Genomic DNA, 19,355 nt, shown 5'->3' on the forward strand with positions numbered 1-19,355 from the left:
GTGGGGTTGGGGGCAGAGAGGGATGAGAGAAGAGAATAGAGTGAGCATGATTGAGGGAAATGGATGAGTGCAGTGATAAGAGGGGCTGCCTGGGCCTTGACAGATACACACAGCAGATGGATGACTCTTATCTGGGAGATCACAGAGTGCATACTCACGCCTAGGCCCAGTTACAGAGAGCCACAATCACACCAGACAGATGAATAGGCCTACCCCCCACCAATCACACTGCACATACAGTACATACACGCACACAGTGCACGCGCACACCTTCACACACAACCATTTGACAGAATGAACAGATTGCAGTGCTTGTGTTACCTTCGTGTCTTTGACATTGAAATTCACCTGGTGATTCTCCGGTGTCTCAAGGATGTACGCATAGAGAGGAGGAAGGAAAGGTGTGGAGAGAAAGATAAGAGAAATCATTTTCATTTTAATTGAAGCACCAGGGCAAGTGCACGCATGTGTGTGTGAATCCGTGTCTGCATGCAAACACTGTATACATGTTCGCATGTCATCATACAAATTTGTCTGCCAAAGCGAGAGCCACATGCACTCTATTCTCACTTTTTTTCCCAGCATGACAGATTTTGTTTCACAGATTCTTTCACAGATTTTTCACAGATTATCTGAGCACAATGTCTGTCATAGAGGTTAAGATGGGGCTGAAGTCACACATAGTCACGCCATTTTGGACTGTTTTTTAGCACTGGGACACAAAACTATTTGCAAGAGTGTTAACAGATTTACCTTTTAAGACACAAGCCCTGTACTTTCACCCATTCACTTCACATCCTCACTTTCCTCCTTTTCACATACAGTAGCTCCTCTCCTTCCCCCGTACCTAACACACACCCTGTATTATTTGGAAGAAATTCTTCTTCAACAGCTGTCCCAGCTGTATTTTATAGCGAGGGAGACTGCAAGTCTTGCCTTCAAGGCAGATGGCAGCTTGGCTGGCCTGCCCGGTGGACACGTGGCACATTGGGCGACTGCAGACGGTGCTCCATCTCAATGAAGCTGCAGCTACAGTATGCCTGTACAGTGTAAAAACCTGCTATCACCTCACATCCAATACAATGTGAGGCAAGCAGACTGAGACTGGAATGCGCCCCTCAAGTGAAAGATGTTTTTGAAAGTTTCTCTCCTTTGATAATCATTGGTGTGTGAAGTTTATGGGTGTCACACAGCACCTGTTCTCTTATCTTGTATTTTGGTGTTTACATTTTTTTATGACCTGCAAGATAATAATTAGAAGCAGAAGAAAGTATTGTGGTTGAAAACTGTTTAATATTGTACCTTTATTTTCTCTACCCTATAATTTCCTCTCAGGGTCATCCCAGCATGTAGTCTATCCCAACATGCACTGGTGACGCCCTGAGCTTGTTGCCTGTGTAGCAGACATGTTCAAACACCCTTCAATTCATCAATATAGGAAAGACCATCAGCAAGTCAAATAATGGGTTGTTTTTCCTTGAGGGGACAAAACTCTGCTCTTGATTGATGTGTCTGAGGGCCCAAGATTCATCCGGTGCTTTTGGTTGGCCTAAAGGGATAAAAGTCTACCTCGCATTTCACATTACCTATCCATTAGAGTAGAAGGTCGCCCTGACAGAGCTTTGTGTGGACCAGAAAAACAACAGACACAGTGTTTGTTTTCTAATCCACGTAGCCTGTCTCCATGATACAAAATCTATCTATCACGTTGGAGGTAACAGGGGTGTTGCCACTATTTCCTGCCCTTGCTGTCACGTACACAGAGCCAAAATACCCACTTATATCTCGTCAGCACGTTGAGGCAACAGTGGATGCATGCTGGTCAGATAAGCCCACAGGATAGTCCAGTAAGCGATAGGGATGACGTTCAAAACATTCTCAGGAATCGGTGGGAGCTGTGTCTGTGTGCTGATGTCCATGGCCAAAGTTTGAGAACACACGGAAACCTGAACTCAGCACACACTTTTGACTCATTTCCTCAGCTGGACACAGAGGGATACCTCCTGTGGGCCGGGAAACAAAGACTTCCTCTTGGACACATCTTGACACACCGCTGACTGTAGATCACAACTGGCTGATATCCAACTTGAGATAAGGTCACTGCCTACATACTATGTGTCTGTGTGAAGATGAATCAAACCCAAAAATGTGCATTAAAGATAACAACAAAAAAAAGAGTTTAAAATAATTAAAGCTTTTCTGTGGTTTGCCAGGAACTGCCCTCCTATGTGACCTTTTACACACTGACACACCACATTGCCTCATCTGTTTATTTTACTGTCTTTGACGGGCCCTTGCTCAGAATACGTTCACCCCCTGCTTTTGTGCCTTTAGAGCACCATACTGCGTCAGAGCTAACCACAAAGCCAGTAATGATGAGAGCAGCTCTAAAAGCAGTTTTAATTTCAAGGCTCTGTTAACAGGATGGATGTCCTTTACGTCCAGGCCGTCCCACTACCCCCAATACCCACCCCCTCCCAGTTACTTTGTCACCGTTGTCATGAGTGCTGGAGCCAGCCAGAGAGGAATCCCTGGAATCTTTTTCGGCTGACCTGGCTCTCATGTAGAGCTGAAGAGTAATGGTGACATTGTCCAAGCGACAGGCTCGACCTCTCTTTAATAGTGAATTTCAGTCCCCTGCATCATGCATAAGGAGTCTGGGGCCCTCCTGGTGCACGAGAAAAGCATTTATATAAATCAGTGACTTCAATTCCCATCACCATTTCACTTAATAATTAAGCTCAAATAAACTTTCCCAACAAAGAACTATTTAACTGACATGGGTTGATATCAATTTACAGCTGATTGGAGCAGTGTGTGTTAAACCCACCAGCAGCGACAGGGTTAATCATACCCATATGGTGTACCAAGAGGTTTGGTCCAATGCTGCTGTGGGCCAACAGGAGAGGGAAGGCTGGGTGGGGGAAGAACAGAAGGGAGAGGACAGCAGGGCAGACACTCTCCAACACCTGCACCTGGTCACTTGATTTACACTCAAACACCTTCAAACTCCCTCTGAAGGATCAATGGACCAACATCTTGATCGCATCATTGTGATGGTTGCTGCCATCCAGGCTTAAAGTTTTGGAAAGAGAGGAAAGGAAGCGTTCAGGGATCAGCTGTGTGTGTGTGTGTGTGTGTGTTTTCAGCTTTTTTTATATGTTGAATGGAATAAATGCCGTCGGTTTATAGCGACTGATTAGGCAACGATTTTTTTTTAAACTCAAAAGGGGAATTTGCAAACCTATCGGATTGTTTTATGCCTGCGCAGCGCTACTGAGAGAGATTTTCCAAACCCAGCTCCGAGGCGCAAAACGCGGGGAATGCAGCAGTAACATCCCGCAAGTTTTGGATCTCAGAGGCATACCGAGAAAGTCTAAAAGCAAAGGTAGGACCTTTAACTCACGTCTGGCTTAACTTTTAACTAATGTTTGGTTACTCTGTACCGGAGTCTGAACGGTAGATGACTGAAGTACACACATTTGTTCGGGTCCTATTTCTGGATGTTGAGTTCACAGGTAAGTGCGCACCCGTCCGTGGAAAAAAAAGAACAAGGTTAAAGGAATCCTATAATTATTTTTTTTAAAGGGAAACCATATATGATTATAGCAGAAGTTGAATCTGTTCTACAGTGAACACCCAACACAGAAAACCAGTAGAAATACCATCACTCATACGAAGTAAATTCAGGCTATCTGACAGCGAGCTGTACAGACACATTATAATGTTTGAGTCATATTTCCTTAATTATTTGAGATATTTAAAGGCTTTTTAATTAAACAATATTCGTCTATCTTTATTTAAAAAATGGCATATACAAAAAATAGAACCTGAAGTTTACTTCATGAGGTAGACCAAACCACAGACATAGTGCCTTTGTGTTGCCTAGCCATAAAAAACATTTAAAACATGAACTTGTAAATATGTCTGTAGGGTTCATTTTATCATCTGCCCATGTCTTTTCTTGAGTCATAACATCTTTGTGGTTAAGTTTCGTCATCTAGGTTATCTTATTAAGTTTTTTTGTTTTTTAATCAAGTCAAAGTGTTCCAGTGTTGTTTTAATGGGTGTTCATTTCCTCAGGCGACAAATACCTGTGACTCTTCATAACAAAAAAGTGTCCACATTATTTTGATTTCACATTTCATGGTGTGTTTTTACAATAAATACATTGTTTTTTAAATTTTTATTTAGGAAGGACAAAAATCAAGCTCCCCTAGTGAGCAGATATATGGCAACTGTGTGATTATGCCAGGAAGGCTGTGAGGCATTCAGCAGTGGCTTCTGTTTTTCATTTCTAAATGTTCAGCTTGCCAGTCTTTTTAGTTTCATCAGCATGTTGTGATTTCCCACTTTACAACATCATTTTCATATAAAGTGTCGCACATAAATGAAAGCCTTCTTGCGAAACGTAATGAACATTTTGTGAAATCACACTAGTTTTTCCACCATGAATACCACTCCTAAAAGCCCTTGTTTCGAGGCTTGTACCATGTGCCACTGGAGGCCTTGGCTACATGTATGTCATGAGGAAAAGAAAAGCCCATGGGATGGCTTATAGCCCGAGCAAAGCACACCTTCAGGGAGACAATTTAATGGATGTTATGGACTCAGCTTTTAGTATTCATAATTTATATGGGATCCTCTCCAGCAAAGTGCAGATGCATAATGAATGCTTGAGTTAAGGTCTAACAGTTAGGCTACGTTTCAACACCCCTAAACTGTCAGAAATTGTTTCAGCGAGGACTACCTGTTTCTTTGATCTGTCATGTATTTCACTCGTCAACTTCTGAAAGTGCGTAGACGTGCTTTGTTGAAAGACAGAGACAGAGAGTCAGAGGGAATCACTGATGGGCACCAGGGTCTTATTTTACATATTTTCTCCAAAAATCCAAATTAAATATATGTTTTAAGAAAATGAAATATGGTTAATAAAATGTACAAGATGCAGACAAAAGGACACTAACCTCCTTTTTTTGTGACTTTTTCCAAGCAACTGTGCTTGTGAATGCCATTATACAGTCTCAACACATACCTCACTACATTTACACTTTAAATAAATAATAGGGCTGTCATATTTTCCAGAGCAGGTGTGAAGATTTGGACGTTGTTCACTCCTGCCAAACTATACATCTCTCCTTAGAAGCTGCAGGCCAAACTTCTGATCAGAGAGATCAGAGGAAGAGAGAGAGTCTCTTGCCTGTCCTTCCTTCTTTTTCTGTCTCATATTTCTCATGGGGCACTCTATAATAATAGTTCATTCCTCTTTCTTTTTTCGTCCAGATTTAGATCTCTGTGGGCTACCTGCATGACTGTTACCATGACAACATCTGGAGCCCAACTCCTCCTGTTGGCCTTATGTGTTTACAGAGGCTCGGGCCTGCAGCAGTCTGCTCCACGGGTTCGCCTCTCCTTCAAAGGTGAGCTCCTACAGATTAACTAAAACTCTTTTGACAGGAGGGATCAGTATAATAGTTTCTTTTACTCTTTTTTGGTTTCTTCCACTAAGTCACTCAGTCAGTCAGTCACTCACAAACTCACGCACACACCCACGCATACATCCACAGCACCGGTTATGTTTCCTCTTTATACATATGTAAAGAACGTATTTCCTGCCGCATGTCAAACAGTGCAATGCCGAAAACAAAAGGTGGATATTACGTGTAGTTTGTTACTGGTGGTGCCCTTCAAAAATTTCTCTCCACACCCTAAAATCCACACGCACTTCAGTCTGACCTGTCGATTCTTTTTCTGGTTTTTGATGTCAGACATGATGACACAAGGAAGGAAACACCTGAAATTTGATCAGTAGAGCCAAATTATATTGTAGAAGTTTAATGTTTTGGCCGCAAGGTGTAAATTCAATATGCGGGCAGATAATGTTTTTAAAGTCTTTTATAGGCATTTGGGATTTTCCCCGTGTAGTCTGCTCCCTGTCCGCAAACTCTAAAAGCAGAAGATTCACGTTACAAATATGTGCATGACACCTTTGATCAAAACAATGCTGGCTGATTACAGTTATTTCTGCATCTCTATCATGTTGTCACTTCAATAGCACCGCACTTGTGTACACTCTCCCAAACACACACACACAGGTCACACCTGAAGTACCTGTAAGTAAGAATTAAAGGTGTGAATCAGATGTAAAATATTCTTTGTTTTCATGTGGTGCTGAGGCAACACGTTTTGCTCCGAGGTCAGGCCCAGGCAGCTGCTTAGTGAGTTATCTTGTTAAACTGCAATAATTCAATGAGAAACATGGCTTTTTTTATGATTTAGCAATCTTTACAAGAGCCATCTGAAGTAGATTAGAGGTGAGCTAATCATGAGATCTGTGGTTGATAAGCAGTTTGAGTCGACATGGAGTGCTGCTTCGAATTCAGCTGATTTAATAGAGACTGAAAACAGCTGTTTACATGCTGTACGTGGCCGTTGTGTGTTTCACAGGAATGGCTTCACATTTTTGTATGATCTTTAACACTAATCCCCTTTCAGTAAACAGCTTATACACAGAAATGTGTCTGTAGGAGAACGCACAAAGTAGTAGCCCAACCAATTACACAAGTTTGGTCTTGAACTTGATCATGTTCTTCCCTGTGAAGGATACAGGAATTCACATCTGTACTTTCCATAACAATTCGTATAGGAGCTGGTCCAGAACAGCTGAGAGGTGTTGAATTATTAGATTCCTAGTGAGGTCTTAAAAGATAAAGCAACCACATTCACAAACCTCAGTCACCCTTCCCCCTAATACCAAACAAAAAGGAGAAAAGTTGGATTTACTCCCCAACTGTTTTCTGCCACTCCAAGGATTTATTGTTCATTGTTTGTGACAGCGAGTCTCTTTGTTCCCAGAGGCGCCTGTGGAGGAGGTTTCGGGGCGGCTGGGGGGACATGTGACTCTCTTGAACGAATGAGCCAGCTTGAGTGACACTCTGGGGTACAGGAGGCCCGTAGAGGATAGAGATCTTGTATTGTTTCCCCTGTCACTGGGAAGTTGTGTCAGTTATTCGCACTTCAAAGGGAGTCCCATTCGATAGAATTAGTCAGCGTTGCTAGAGAGCAAAATGTGCAGTGTAATTGAAGCCACGGTTTAGAATCTCATGCCCTCATAGTGCTGTCACCATCCTTGAGATAGGCTTGAGACTAAACAGCAGTGGTCATTAGGGCCTTAGTGACAATATGTTGTCAAGTTGTAACACGAGAGCTTATAGTGACCCAGCCGTCGCTTTATACTTGAATCGTATGTCCTTCCCAGTGTTTCCCTGTCAGTGTCAGAATGTTGTCAGGGGATAAGTGTTTGCTGAATGTTTGCCAGATGATGGCAGTACATTGTTTGCTATTTTTGGAGAATGGAGACATGTATAGGGGTGTGGTGTTTCTACATTTAGCCTGTTCAGTGAATCCACTATGGCCTAGTGGAGATTGGCCAGGGGCTTGTTATCCTGTGTTTACCTCTCAGGAACAGAACCGGACTTCTAGCCACCTCAAAGACTCCATCCCGTGTTGTCCGGAGATCCGATTGCATAGGTTATTTTAGCGGCACCTTGACTGCATCCTGTTAACAGTGACCTCCAAAGAAAGAGGGCAGGCACTTTGATGTAAATAAAGATTGTGCTTCTTCCTGAATCCCTGTAAGCCAGCTTCTGAGGGTCTTTGGAAACATTTGTCATGATATAAGCCTGGTGTCTTTAACATGCATCTGCCATGTCCAAATGTGGTGTGCACATATGGTTGTCGATATCTTACGCGTGCCACAGATCTGTTTTGTGTGTCTGTGTGTTGCTTTTTATGTGTTTTTAAAATGATGCAATGAATTGTTGGATGGAATAATGGAAACAAGTCACACTCAGGGGTAGAGTGCAGCGCTGAGTCCATTTGTCTCGCAGCTGATGAAAATTGTTCAATCAAAGCTTTCAGGAGATGAAAAAAAAGGAGAAATATTTTCCGCTGCAGCGTGTCCTAACAGGTTACGCTCTGCTGAACACAATCCTGATCTTAAGAATTAGCTGAGTTCCACTGACCGTGTTTCCTAAGGGACCCGCTTTTTCGTCTAACTCCTGCGGGCATGCGGTGCCTTAAACTCAATCAGACAGTCAGGACACATAAAATATTGAGATCTTAAAAGCGAATATGTTTCTCAAAATGCCCGAAGTTGAGTTATATTTAATCAGTGACACACATTTTCCAGAAAAGAAGTGAGAAGGGTGTTGTTCAAGGGACCATAAGTTCAGCCAAGTCAGTAATGAAACATGTTAAAGGCATAAAGGGAATCATGTGAATAGATTTTTAGAGGTAACCTTTGCTCCCCCTGCTGGATAAAAAATAACTTTTTAAAAAAATGGGTTAGATGATTTTCAACAAAACTGTCACACTTTTCTATTAGAGCTAATGGACACAAGAGCAGCACGGCCCTTCAGTTTCTCCTTCAACACCAGCGACTACCGCATCCTCCTGATGGACCAGGACCAGGGCCGTCTGTATCTGGGGAGCCGGGAGTACCTAGTAGCTCTGGATATGCACAATGTCAACAAAGAGCCACTCATAGTGCGTAAAAACAGCTTACTTTTCCTTAAATCCACTCTGCTATTTGGTATGTGACATTTAGTCTGTAAAATGCAGTGATCCCTAATAATCCAGTATTTTCGGGTGTCTGCTTTTCTCAACCCCCCTCCCTCCCTAATAAAAACAGATCCACTGGCCAGCATCTGCCAAGAGAAAGGGGGAATGTCAGATGACAGGAAAAGGAAGACAGGTGGGATTATTGTTTACATCCGGCTCTTTCAAATAATCTGATACTTCTTCTTTCAAGACGGGACAATGAAGACGATGATGTTTAAATTCCATTTGTCTTGCTCCTCTTTGTTCAGGGTGAATGTGCCAACTTTGTGCGGATGATAGAGCCGTGGAACCGCACCCACCTCTACACCTGTGGAACGGGGGCATACCAACCTATCTGCACATTCATCAACAGAGGCTGGAGGGCAGAGGTGAATGCAAAGACATTTACTGTTCTCCCAAGTGGGATTTACAGCAGAAGTCCCTCAGCAGTAGGCCTGGAAATCTTTGTCCTGATAAATATTTCAGGACTACAAACTGGGACACTGATTTGTTTATGATTTTCATCATGCTCCCTTGTGACATTTAGCAATCTATTTTTATGCATACACTCCTTGTCTAATTTGCCTCCACAGGACTACCTGTTTAGGCTGGTCCCTGGGTATGTGGATTCAGGGAAGGGAAAATGTTCCTACGATCCCAAACAGGAGAACATTGCAGTTCTAATCAGTAAGAAATGCTTCTTTTTGTAGGTAGAAAAAAAAATCTTCCAACTAAAAATATCTCATTCTACTGAATCACAAAATCTCTTCTCTTTATTTTCTTATATTCTCACCACTGCAGATGGTAACCTATATGCAGGGGTCCACATAGACTTCATGAGTACAGATGCTGCTCTGTTTAGGACTATGGGAGGAAGAACAGCAATCAGAACAGAGCAGTACGACTCCAGGTGGCTCAATGGTGAGTAAGTGTGGGTGTGAGGAGGTAAATGTTGCTGATTACAGGTTATGGTTCCTCTCATTTTATTTGACAACTACTTGCCTCAATCCCCTCTCTGTTTATCTGGTTTCATCCTCCAGAGCCTGTGTTTGTTCAGATCCAGCAGATCCCTGACAGTGCAGAAAGGAACGACGACAAACTTTACTTCTTTTTCCGTGAGAAGACTCTAGATTCCAGCGGTGGGGCAAGCCCCAGTGTTTTAGCCAGGGTGGGAAGAGTGTGTCTGGTGAGCCGAAACAAATTATATCTACTAACAAACACTACAGTACCAGTCAAAAGTTTGGACATGCCTATTTATTCAAGGAGTTTTCTTTCTATCTTTTATATCTTAACCAGTTCTATGAGGTAATTACCTGGAAATGTTTTTTATTAATAGGTGTGTCTTTTCAAAAGTTAATTAATGGAATTTCTTACCGTCTTAGGGATTTTTCAACCCTGTAGTTTGAAATCTGTATTTTTTCACACAGACAATAATCTAAGCAAACCAGCAAATCACATGGGCAGTAGTCTACATATGCAGAAAATAACAGACAAGCCCATGAAAGCATCAGATGTAATGAGATGTTTGGCTAGACGTGAATTGGGGGCAGAGAGAACAGCGCTAACAACCATTTACACTGGATTAATAAGATCAGTATTAGATTATGGGTGTGTGGTATATGCAATATGTGGCTTTGAGGTTGTGTACATGTGCATTTAAGACAACACTGACATCAGCATTACAGGTGGAAACTGGAGAAATGTCAATAGAAATAAGGAAGACACAGCTTTCACTGAATTTATGTTTTCATTTACGGGGACATAGTCAAGATCATCCTACACAAGGCACCTTTAAAGCCTTGTTGGGAAAATAGAGGAGGGAAACATAAAAAGCAAGATAAATAAGATTATCTCAACTAAACATGAGTCTAACAGTAACATTACAAGCAGTACCATCTTGGGTACTTCCTTTCCACAACAAAAATAAACATTAAAACGGGTTTTTCTTGCCACAATCATCCCTCCTGTTCATACTGACTATTAGAAGATGATTTCATAATGCACTTACTCATGCATCAAGTGATGTGGGCCAAAATCCACAAACCTCCTGCTGTGCAAAAATATATTACAAAGTTTATCTGAAGCCAACATGAAACTTCAGATGAGGTTGTCCAAATTAATCAGCTCAAGTAGATATTTTTCATTTTAATAGCCTAGAAGTTTCTATTTTTGTTAATGTTCTGCTGCAGATGGACTTTGATGTTAAAATGACTGTAAATATGGCAGATATCCACTTAACATGGCTGACTCATACTGCTCAGTCAGTCAACCAAATGTTATTTGTATAAAACTTTAACATACAAATTCACAATTTGTAATTCAAAGTACCTCAGTAAGACAGAGCAAATGCCAATTAGAAAACAATTTGAAACTAATGAACACAAGAAATAACAATACAATAAAATAAAAATGTAATAAAACTATAATAAGTGAAATAAAAATTATATTAAAAACTGGATAAAAGAGATATGAAACAAAATCAGTGAATGGGGAAAATACAATAATAATGATAATATAATAAAATTGAATAACATTTTACAACATTAATACAATAAAATAAGTGAATAAGATAAAAGATAAAATGTATAATAAATGAGTGTCTATAAATAATTCTTAATGAAAAACTAGAGTAAAGAGGTATCAGCACATCCAGTTGAGACTCATGTAAGCTTCAGATTAATTTAAAAATAGATTTTTGCACAAAATGACTATGTGGACACACTGTGGATTTTGGCCCCCGTCACTTAGCCTACATTTGAAGGCGATCTTTTAATAGCCAGTGTGAACAGGAGAAATGATTACAGCGAGGAAACCCTCTTTCAGTGTTCATATGGAGGCATGAGAGTTGTTTTAAGACACACTTGAAAAACTGAGACAATTTCTCTCTTTAAAAAAAAAAATAAAAAAATTAACCCTTTACATACTGTTGATATTCTGACTCATAATCACCCTCTACACCAATCCACATTCACAAATTTCCCATCAGTTATTAATACATATTTGATCAATTCTTCTGTTTGATCAAACTTATGGGGAAAAGACATTCACAATCACTATTTTATCATTTGAACACATTTGAATGCTGATTTTTGAATTTTTTAAATAAACACAGGTAAAATTTGAAACACTTGCATATATAAAAATGTGTATCAGCTGCACACAAAGACAAAAAAAAGAAAGAAAACATGCATTTCATTTCCATTTTTTATATACTGTGCATCACATGAGAAAAATCCGGCTAAAGGAAATATGTATAGGGTGTTTTCACAGCTCTCAAATGTAAAAACGGGTCAAATTAGACCCTGAACAGTATGTAAAGGGTTAAATTGGATCTTCGACGAGATCTCAGATGAACCACACTCCACACCAGCTGGTGGCGGTAATGCACCATTTCGTTATTTGCTTGGAAACCTCAAGAAGAAGCATCGACCCAAAATGCGTCAATACAGGCCACGTGACACTATCCTCCCCGCTCATTGGTCAGATAGTGTCTGAGGCAGGTAAACAAAAGAACAAAAGGTACTGAAGGAGCCGACAGGAGGACGAAATCACATCTGGGGAGGTGCTGAGGTCTAATTTATACATCAACGAGCAAAGTCATAGCTTAAAAGAATGGGAGGAGGCCAAAGACTGTGTGGTATTTAAACAGGCTGAGACTCTGTTTACGCTGGTTGGTGAGCATCCGGGTGGCATTGAAAGACGCAGCATGCATGCATGTAGAAATTGGAAGTGACAGATCAGACATTGGAAATCAATACTCATCGCGGAACGTCATGAAACCACAACAAGCTGCAGCAATACACGTGTGCTATGTCCAGTCTGCCAAGCTGAATTGAAAAGGAAGAAAGGTCCTGCAGAAGAAGGCCTACTGGAAAAAATACAACGTCGCATCCAAGTCGGATCTGGAAGTATTTTAAATTGAACTCGGATCAATTCCCCACAAATCAATCCGCACTAAGGTGGTAAAAACCAAACCAGAGTCCCATTCAACCAGATTAAAAAGCGCACGAGAGCTCTGTGTTTATATAAATCACAAAACCTTATATTCTGCTACTGTTTTAATCCATATTATGGCAAAAACCACTCAACTAAGTAAAGAGAAGCGTCAGTTTATCATCACTTTAAAAAATGAAGGACAGTCAATCCGCAAAATATCAAGAACTCTGAACGTGTCTGCAAGTGCGGTGGCAAAAACCATCAAACGCTATGATGAAACTGGCTCCCTTGAGGACCGCCCCAGGCAAGGCAGACCCAGGGTTACCTCTGCAGCGGAGGATAACTTCATTAGAGTTATTAGTCTTGAAAATCGCCAGTTAAAGGCGACTCAGATCGGGGCCCACATCAACGCCTCCCAGAGTTCAAGTAGCAGACACATTTCAACATCGACGGTTCGCAGGAGATTACATGAGTCAGGGCTTCATGGTCGAGTTGCTGCAAAGAAACCACTACAGAGGAAGACTAATAAGAAGAAGAGGGGTGCTTGGGCCAAGAAAAACAAGGAGTGAACATTAGTCAAGTGGGAATTGTACTGTGGACTGGATTTTCCCACTCTGAAGCATGGAGGAGGAGGAGTGATGCTTTACTGGTGACTCTGTTGGTGATTTACTTATAATTTAAGGCACACTTAGCCAGCATGGCCACTACAAAACTCAACAGCGACACACCATCCCGTCTGGTTTGTGCTTAGTGGGACCATCATTTGTTTTTCACCTGTACAAAAACCCAAAACACATCTGCAGACTATGTTAGGGTTGTCTGACCAAAAAGGAGAGTGATGGAGTGCCACCTCACTTGACCTGGACCCCAGCTGAGATGGTTTGGGATGGGTTGGAGGCAGAATGAAGGAGAAGGAGCCAACAAGTGCTCAGCATATGTGGGAACTCATTTTAATACTGTTGGAAAAGCTTTACAGGAATCTAAGATATGAAAGAGATTTTGTTTTTGTTTAACACTACATGACATATGTGTTATTTAGTAGTTTTGATGTCTTCAGTATTGTTCTACAATGTAGAAAATAGTTGTCTTTTTTAAAAATAAAATATAATATATATATTAACGAAACCCAATTGAAAGAGTAGGTGTGTCTGGTACTGTATATGCAGCTTGTCTTGTAATATGAAATGCTTCAGACATTTTAAGCTATGACATCAATATTCTTCCTTTTCGTCATTAAAGTTTTTATGTTAACCTTTCCAATATAAACAAAACACAAGCCAAAAAAATAAAATGGGCAAACCAAATTAGCTACAAGTACAGTCAGAAAGAAACCATAAGGAGGAGGAGACAAATAAAAAAATAAGGGGAGGACCTATCAATACGAAATAAATGGGGTGGCACATTTCCCTTACAGACATCAGAAAATTAGACCAAACTTAATAAACTTCTCTTGATAATTATTAGTCTTTGGAATTATAGATTTAAAGCAGGCAATGTCTGTTTTTGGCTGACAACGAATTTTGAAGCAGCAACGCAAGTCCACATTTTTGTTTGGATGCATCGATGGTTACTTAGAGACTTGTCTCTTCCTAATAAGGACAACTGGGGAGACAATGGCCTCTGCAACCATTCCCCAGTTACTTGTTTCCAAATAGGAGAAACAAAAGAACATTTCCACATTAAATGAAGCAAAAGTACTAGTTTAATTTTTACACTTCCAACAGTAATTGTCATCCATGAGTCCTGTTTTTTGTAGTTTAACATGTTACAAATGTTCCCATATTCCTCTTAAGTTTTCACAGCTACGCTACAGTGTTTGCCTTAATTTTATAAAAGACTGATACTGATTGTTCACTCCAAGTTAAACTAAAATAGGATAATAGTTAGTTCTCCTTTTTCACTTAATATAACCTCCAGGCTGCAGCTCCTTATTTGTAGATACCTCCAACATGACCTCTTGTCTGCTAAGCCAAAAATCATTTTAAGCTCTTGAACGGTTTGAAAAATGTTGGCTCTTTACAAATCACTAAGTTTCATACTATTCTTATCTAACCATGATTCCCAGAGAAGTTCTTTCCCCTATTGGGATTAATGGTTTCCAAATTGATGAATACCAGTCATACTGAGTGATATGTAACAACTTGTGAGCTTTTATCCATGTCTCTCTGGAATGATCCAAGATGGGATCATGATTAATGCTTGGTACATTTTTATGTGACAGTGCCTTTATTGTCCCCAAGGGCCAAATCTGCATCCATGCCAGTTGATTAGTATTTCCATTATTCTAATGTTTAGTTAATGTTATCATTTTAAATGGCATTCCACATAACTCTACATTTGGCAATCCCAGGCCTCCTAAATCCCTGTAGTTTATCATTTAAGAGTGTTAATTCTGGGCTTGACGTAATTTCCTTCCTGTCCAGAATGATGAAGGAGGGCAGAAGTCTTTGGTCAACCGCTGGACGACGTTCCTAAAGGCTCGCCTTATCTGCTCAGTGATAGGCGAAGATGGAGTGGAGACACGATTTGATGAACTGAGTGAGGCCTCAATAAAAAAACAAGCACCTCGTTTTAAAATGACTGCATTTTTTATTTCAGCTTCTTTTACTATTGTGTTTGATTTGTGTGTCATTCGTCTTGCAGGGGATGTATTTATTCAGCCTACACAAGATGAACGAAACCCCATGGTGTATGCTCTCTTCACTACAGCTGGGTGAGTTTATGTAAAGCAATATTAAACATTCAGTGAAATAAGGCACATTTACAACTTCAACTGTGTAATGTCAGATTTCAAAGAGTGACCTCTCAAAATAAAAAATACTTACTTGTAACATTCGTGCTAATAAAGGCCACTAAATTGATAAATTCACTCCTCACACAGCATCATCAACTCTTTTTTTTTTTTTACACTGTTACACATTTTTGTGGCTTAATTTCATTGGTTGAGTGCAAGCTGTCTCGTACCTCTACTCTTACCTTTAATTGTCTGTTTCTGTTCAAGCTCTGTGTTCAAAGGCTCAGCAGTCTGCGTGTACTCAATGGCTGATATCCGCAATGTCTTCAATGGGCCATTTGCCCATAAACATGGTCATAATTACCAGTGGACAGAGTACACTGGCAAGATTCCTTACCCACGACCAGGAACAGTACGTTTCAGTCATATTATCTCTAATTTGATGCATTTAAATAACATTTATACAAACCTGTATCAAAAGAAAACCTCCTCTTTCTTCCACCCAGTGTCCAGGAGGAACCTTCACTCCTGGTATCCGTTCCTCGAAAAACTTCTCAGATGAGGCTGTGAATTTCATCAGAGCCCATCCCCTCATGTACCACCCGGTGTATCCTATCCACCGTCGCCCCCTGGTGGTGAGAACTGGCGTGGACTATCGTTTCACTGCCCTGGTGGTGGATCAAGTGGATGCCGTGGATGGACGCTATGAGGTGCTCTTCCTGGGGACAGGTGAGACAGCTGCAGGTCTGACAGCTGAATGATTATAAACAAATTAACAAAAAGGTGTAGATGCTAAATTTAAATCCCTCACTTCCAGATCGAGGAACAGTTCAAAAAGTTATAGTATTGCCCAAAGACCCGACCAACATGGAGGAACTGACACTAGAGGAAGTTGAGGTTTTTCGGGTATGTCAGAATTTGTGGTTCTGTAAAAATAAAAATACACTTCTCTCTCAAAGATGAAGTATTACTGATATGTCTTTTTTCTATGTATCACCTTACAGACCAGAGCGCCTGTCAAAACAATGAAAATATCTTCTAAAAGGGTAAGGGTTGTTTGTTTGTTTTTTCAGACAAATCTGAGTGATACACATTTCAGAGAGTGTGTGTATGTGTATCCAAACCAATTCCTCATAACCACGCTGAGTTGAGTTTGTTTGCTTGTGTCTCCGCAGCAACAGCTGTACGTGTCATCAGACGCAGGGCTGACCCAGGTGTCGCTGCACCGCTGTGGTGTGTACGGCAGAGCCTGCTCTGACTGCTGCCTGGCCCGTGACCCCTACTGTGCCTGGGATGGAGAGAGCTGCTCTGCCTTCACTCCATCCACCAAGAGGTCAGAGACATCTCATACCTTCACAGTGCACTGTTCCTAGACTATAAAATGAGGATGTGTTAAATTTAACTCTTTCTTCTGATCTTTGTCTCAGGAGGAGCAGAAGACAGGACGTTAAACATGGTGATCCACTGAGGCAGTGCAGGGGCTTTAATGCCAAAGGTATGACATTTCTTTTGATAGTTTAATGATAGCATCAAACTATTATTTTTGGTTTGTGTAAAGCAGTTTTCACTATTTCTTCTCTCTGTATCTGTGCAGTGGAGAAACGTCTGAGAGAAACAGTGCAGTTTGGGGTGGAGGGCAGCAGTACCTTCTTGGAGTGTCAGCCTCGCTCTCCTCAGGCCACCGTTAAGTGGCTGTTCCAGAGAGAGGGAAAGAGGAAAGTGGTGAGGAAGAATATTTATATTTTTCTAAATGTTAAAGGAATAGTTTGATATTTTTGGAGATGAGACTTTTTACTTTCTTGCTTCCCACTCTCATGTTTGTTAGGTAATATAAGTCTTGTCAACAACACCAGGAAGTCACTGTGCACCAAACCTCTTGTACAACTGCCATATTTGCATTAATCCATATTAAACCAATGAGATAAACCAGGTTTATTTAGTGAGATTTATATATATATATACTGTTTGGATGATAATGTTACTTTGGGAGAGAGCCAGGCTAGCTTCTTCCCTTGTCCCATCTTTATACTAAACTAAGATAAGCTAATGTACTGGACAGATATGAGAGTGGTATTTTATCATAAAACTTTCAATACAAAAATGAATGAGCTCAAATCCCAAAATGTTGAACTATACTCTGCTTTAAGGGGATCAACCACTTACCCATTTGTAATCTGTATATAAATTCAAATTCATTGTTTCCTCTCTTTGAATTTCCTGTTGTTTGACTCTTTTTTTCTTTTCTTCTACAGCTCAACCGTGTGGGAGGTGTTCTGAAGACCAACCATGGTATCCTGATAAAATCTCTTAACCAATCAGATGCAGGGCTCTACCACTGTCTCGCCACTGAGAACAACTTTAAACACACAGTGGCCCGTGTGGCGCTCCGCATCCTCGATCGAGATATCGTTTTAGCTCTCACCGATCAAGATGAGGACGAAGAGCCAAAAATTCGCCAAGCGGGACCTTACCCTCAGTCATCCCTCGTCTCCACTCCCTTCCCACCCGAGATCAGACTGATTAACCAGTACTGCCAGTCCTACTGGGAGCAACTCAATCCCAAACAGCAGCAGCGCAAACGCACCAGCCGCAGGCACACAGAGAGCCAGGACCAAGGCCTCGGCTAGAGGACGGGACTGACACCGTCCAACACTGGCCTGTCTGGACTTTATGGTGGACTTTATGTTTGACACGCATGTTTGTGCATCACCTCCATGCATTGGGCAGGTGACGCTGTCATGCTATACTATACTGTTGGTTTTGTGTCAAGTGTCAGCCTAGTAAATACATATTATGTATATTTCACATCACTGATGACCACATTCCAAAAATTACTGTATATTTTTTGAATACTGATAACTGTCAGGTATCAGTTCATGTTAGTTTGACATAGAAATCGGCTTACAGACTTGATACTTGATTGATCACCTACCACAGGGATTGTTTTAAAACTTTTTCCTCTTGGTGCTTATGGGATCATGTCACCATCTGGGACTTGAGAATCACTGTTCAACTGTACAACACTGATTTTAGTGTGAGAAATGTTTTTTAAGAATTGCAAAATTGTGCATGTTTGCTTTACTTTCTGTCTTCCAGGTTTCATTTTACAACAGCTCGTTTAAATTGTGGAGTTTTGGCAGCTGATTGCTAAATATCAGTCCTCGAATGCACCAAGACGGAAGAGTTTTCAAAAAACAAATGGATTACCATGCAGTTCCAATTTTACCATGACAAAAAAAACAAAAAACAAAGACTGTTCATTGTTTGATTTTAATGCTGCATTGAACTAAAACCAGCTGCTGCCTGGAAAAAAGTAATGTTTTGGAAAGTAGGTGGTGTCATGTAGGTATATGCAACATGTAGTTAACGGGCTACAATATGCAAAACCACTAGTATGGTCCTTTTAATTATCTTGAAACAAAAATGTAATATATTGATTGTGAATATAATATATATGGTCATTGGATTACTCTTGTATTGTATGAAGATAATATGATGGTATAAATGCATATGTTGCATGCGTATCTGTTGTTGTTTGTTGCAAGTTGTACATTTTACTGTTGTTCTGTTCTCAACCTTGGTGTGTATTGATGTTTGTAAGGTGTAATGTTTTATGTTAAGCTAATTCCATTGGATGTTGTCATATAATGACTCCCTTACTGTCATGTGCTCTATAGTGACCTACAGTATGTGAGTGTTGAAGATATGAATAGCATACAGTGTTCTTGCAGTTATGCACTTTGTCGGTGGTGGTATTAGAGGGAATTTGGGATGTTTGCACAGATGTATGAGTAAATGATACAGGAACATAATTTTATATGTACAGTATGTTATTATAAAAATGGGAACGAAAATGGCTCAGATTTAGTATTGACTGTTGGTGTTCTGTCATACGCTGTATTTCTAAAATGGCTCTTTTTAAAGGAAGCGCAAGGAACAAGATATTTTCCAGTCAGAGCCACCATTCACCTTCATTGTGAGTAACACAGTGCTACATATGTGCTGTCATGCTGATAAATCCTACACTGGAAATGTTCAAACAAATATATAAACAGAATCCTCTTAAAATTGTCCTTTCCAGTCC

General features: G+C 40.6%; 1 protein-coding gene across 1 annotated transcript; it reads left to right on the forward strand.

The window, feature by feature from the left end:
• The first annotated feature begins 3,247 nt into the window (after nucleotides 1–3,247).
• On the forward strand, nucleotides 3,248–19,128 carry LOC128357139 (semaphorin-3F-like). The gene is made up of 18 exons (XM_053317387.1): nucleotides 3,248–3,388; nucleotides 5,284–5,420; nucleotides 8,387–8,547; nucleotides 8,693–8,755; nucleotides 8,871–8,990; nucleotides 9,195–9,288; nucleotides 9,403–9,522; nucleotides 9,642–9,787; nucleotides 14,961–15,075; nucleotides 15,181–15,250; nucleotides 15,539–15,683; nucleotides 15,778–16,000; nucleotides 16,089–16,177; nucleotides 16,276–16,317; nucleotides 16,447–16,604; nucleotides 16,699–16,766; nucleotides 16,866–16,993; nucleotides 17,524–19,128. Exons 2-18 carry the CDS (start codon nucleotides 5,309–5,311, stop codon nucleotides 17,896–17,898), a joined length of 2,229 nt encoding a protein of 742 aa, XP_053173362.1. The 5' UTR covers nucleotides 3,248–3,388; nucleotides 5,284–5,308; the 3' UTR covers nucleotides 17,899–19,128.
• The last annotated feature ends 227 nt before the right edge of the window (nucleotides 19,129–19,355 follow it).

Source organism: Scomber japonicus, chromosome 4 (genome assembly GCF_027409825.1).
Source record: "Scomber japonicus isolate fScoJap1 chromosome 4, fScoJap1.pri, whole genome shotgun sequence".
In the NCBI taxonomy this organism is placed as follows: domain Eukaryota; kingdom Metazoa; phylum Chordata; class Actinopteri; order Scombriformes; family Scombridae; genus Scomber; species Scomber japonicus.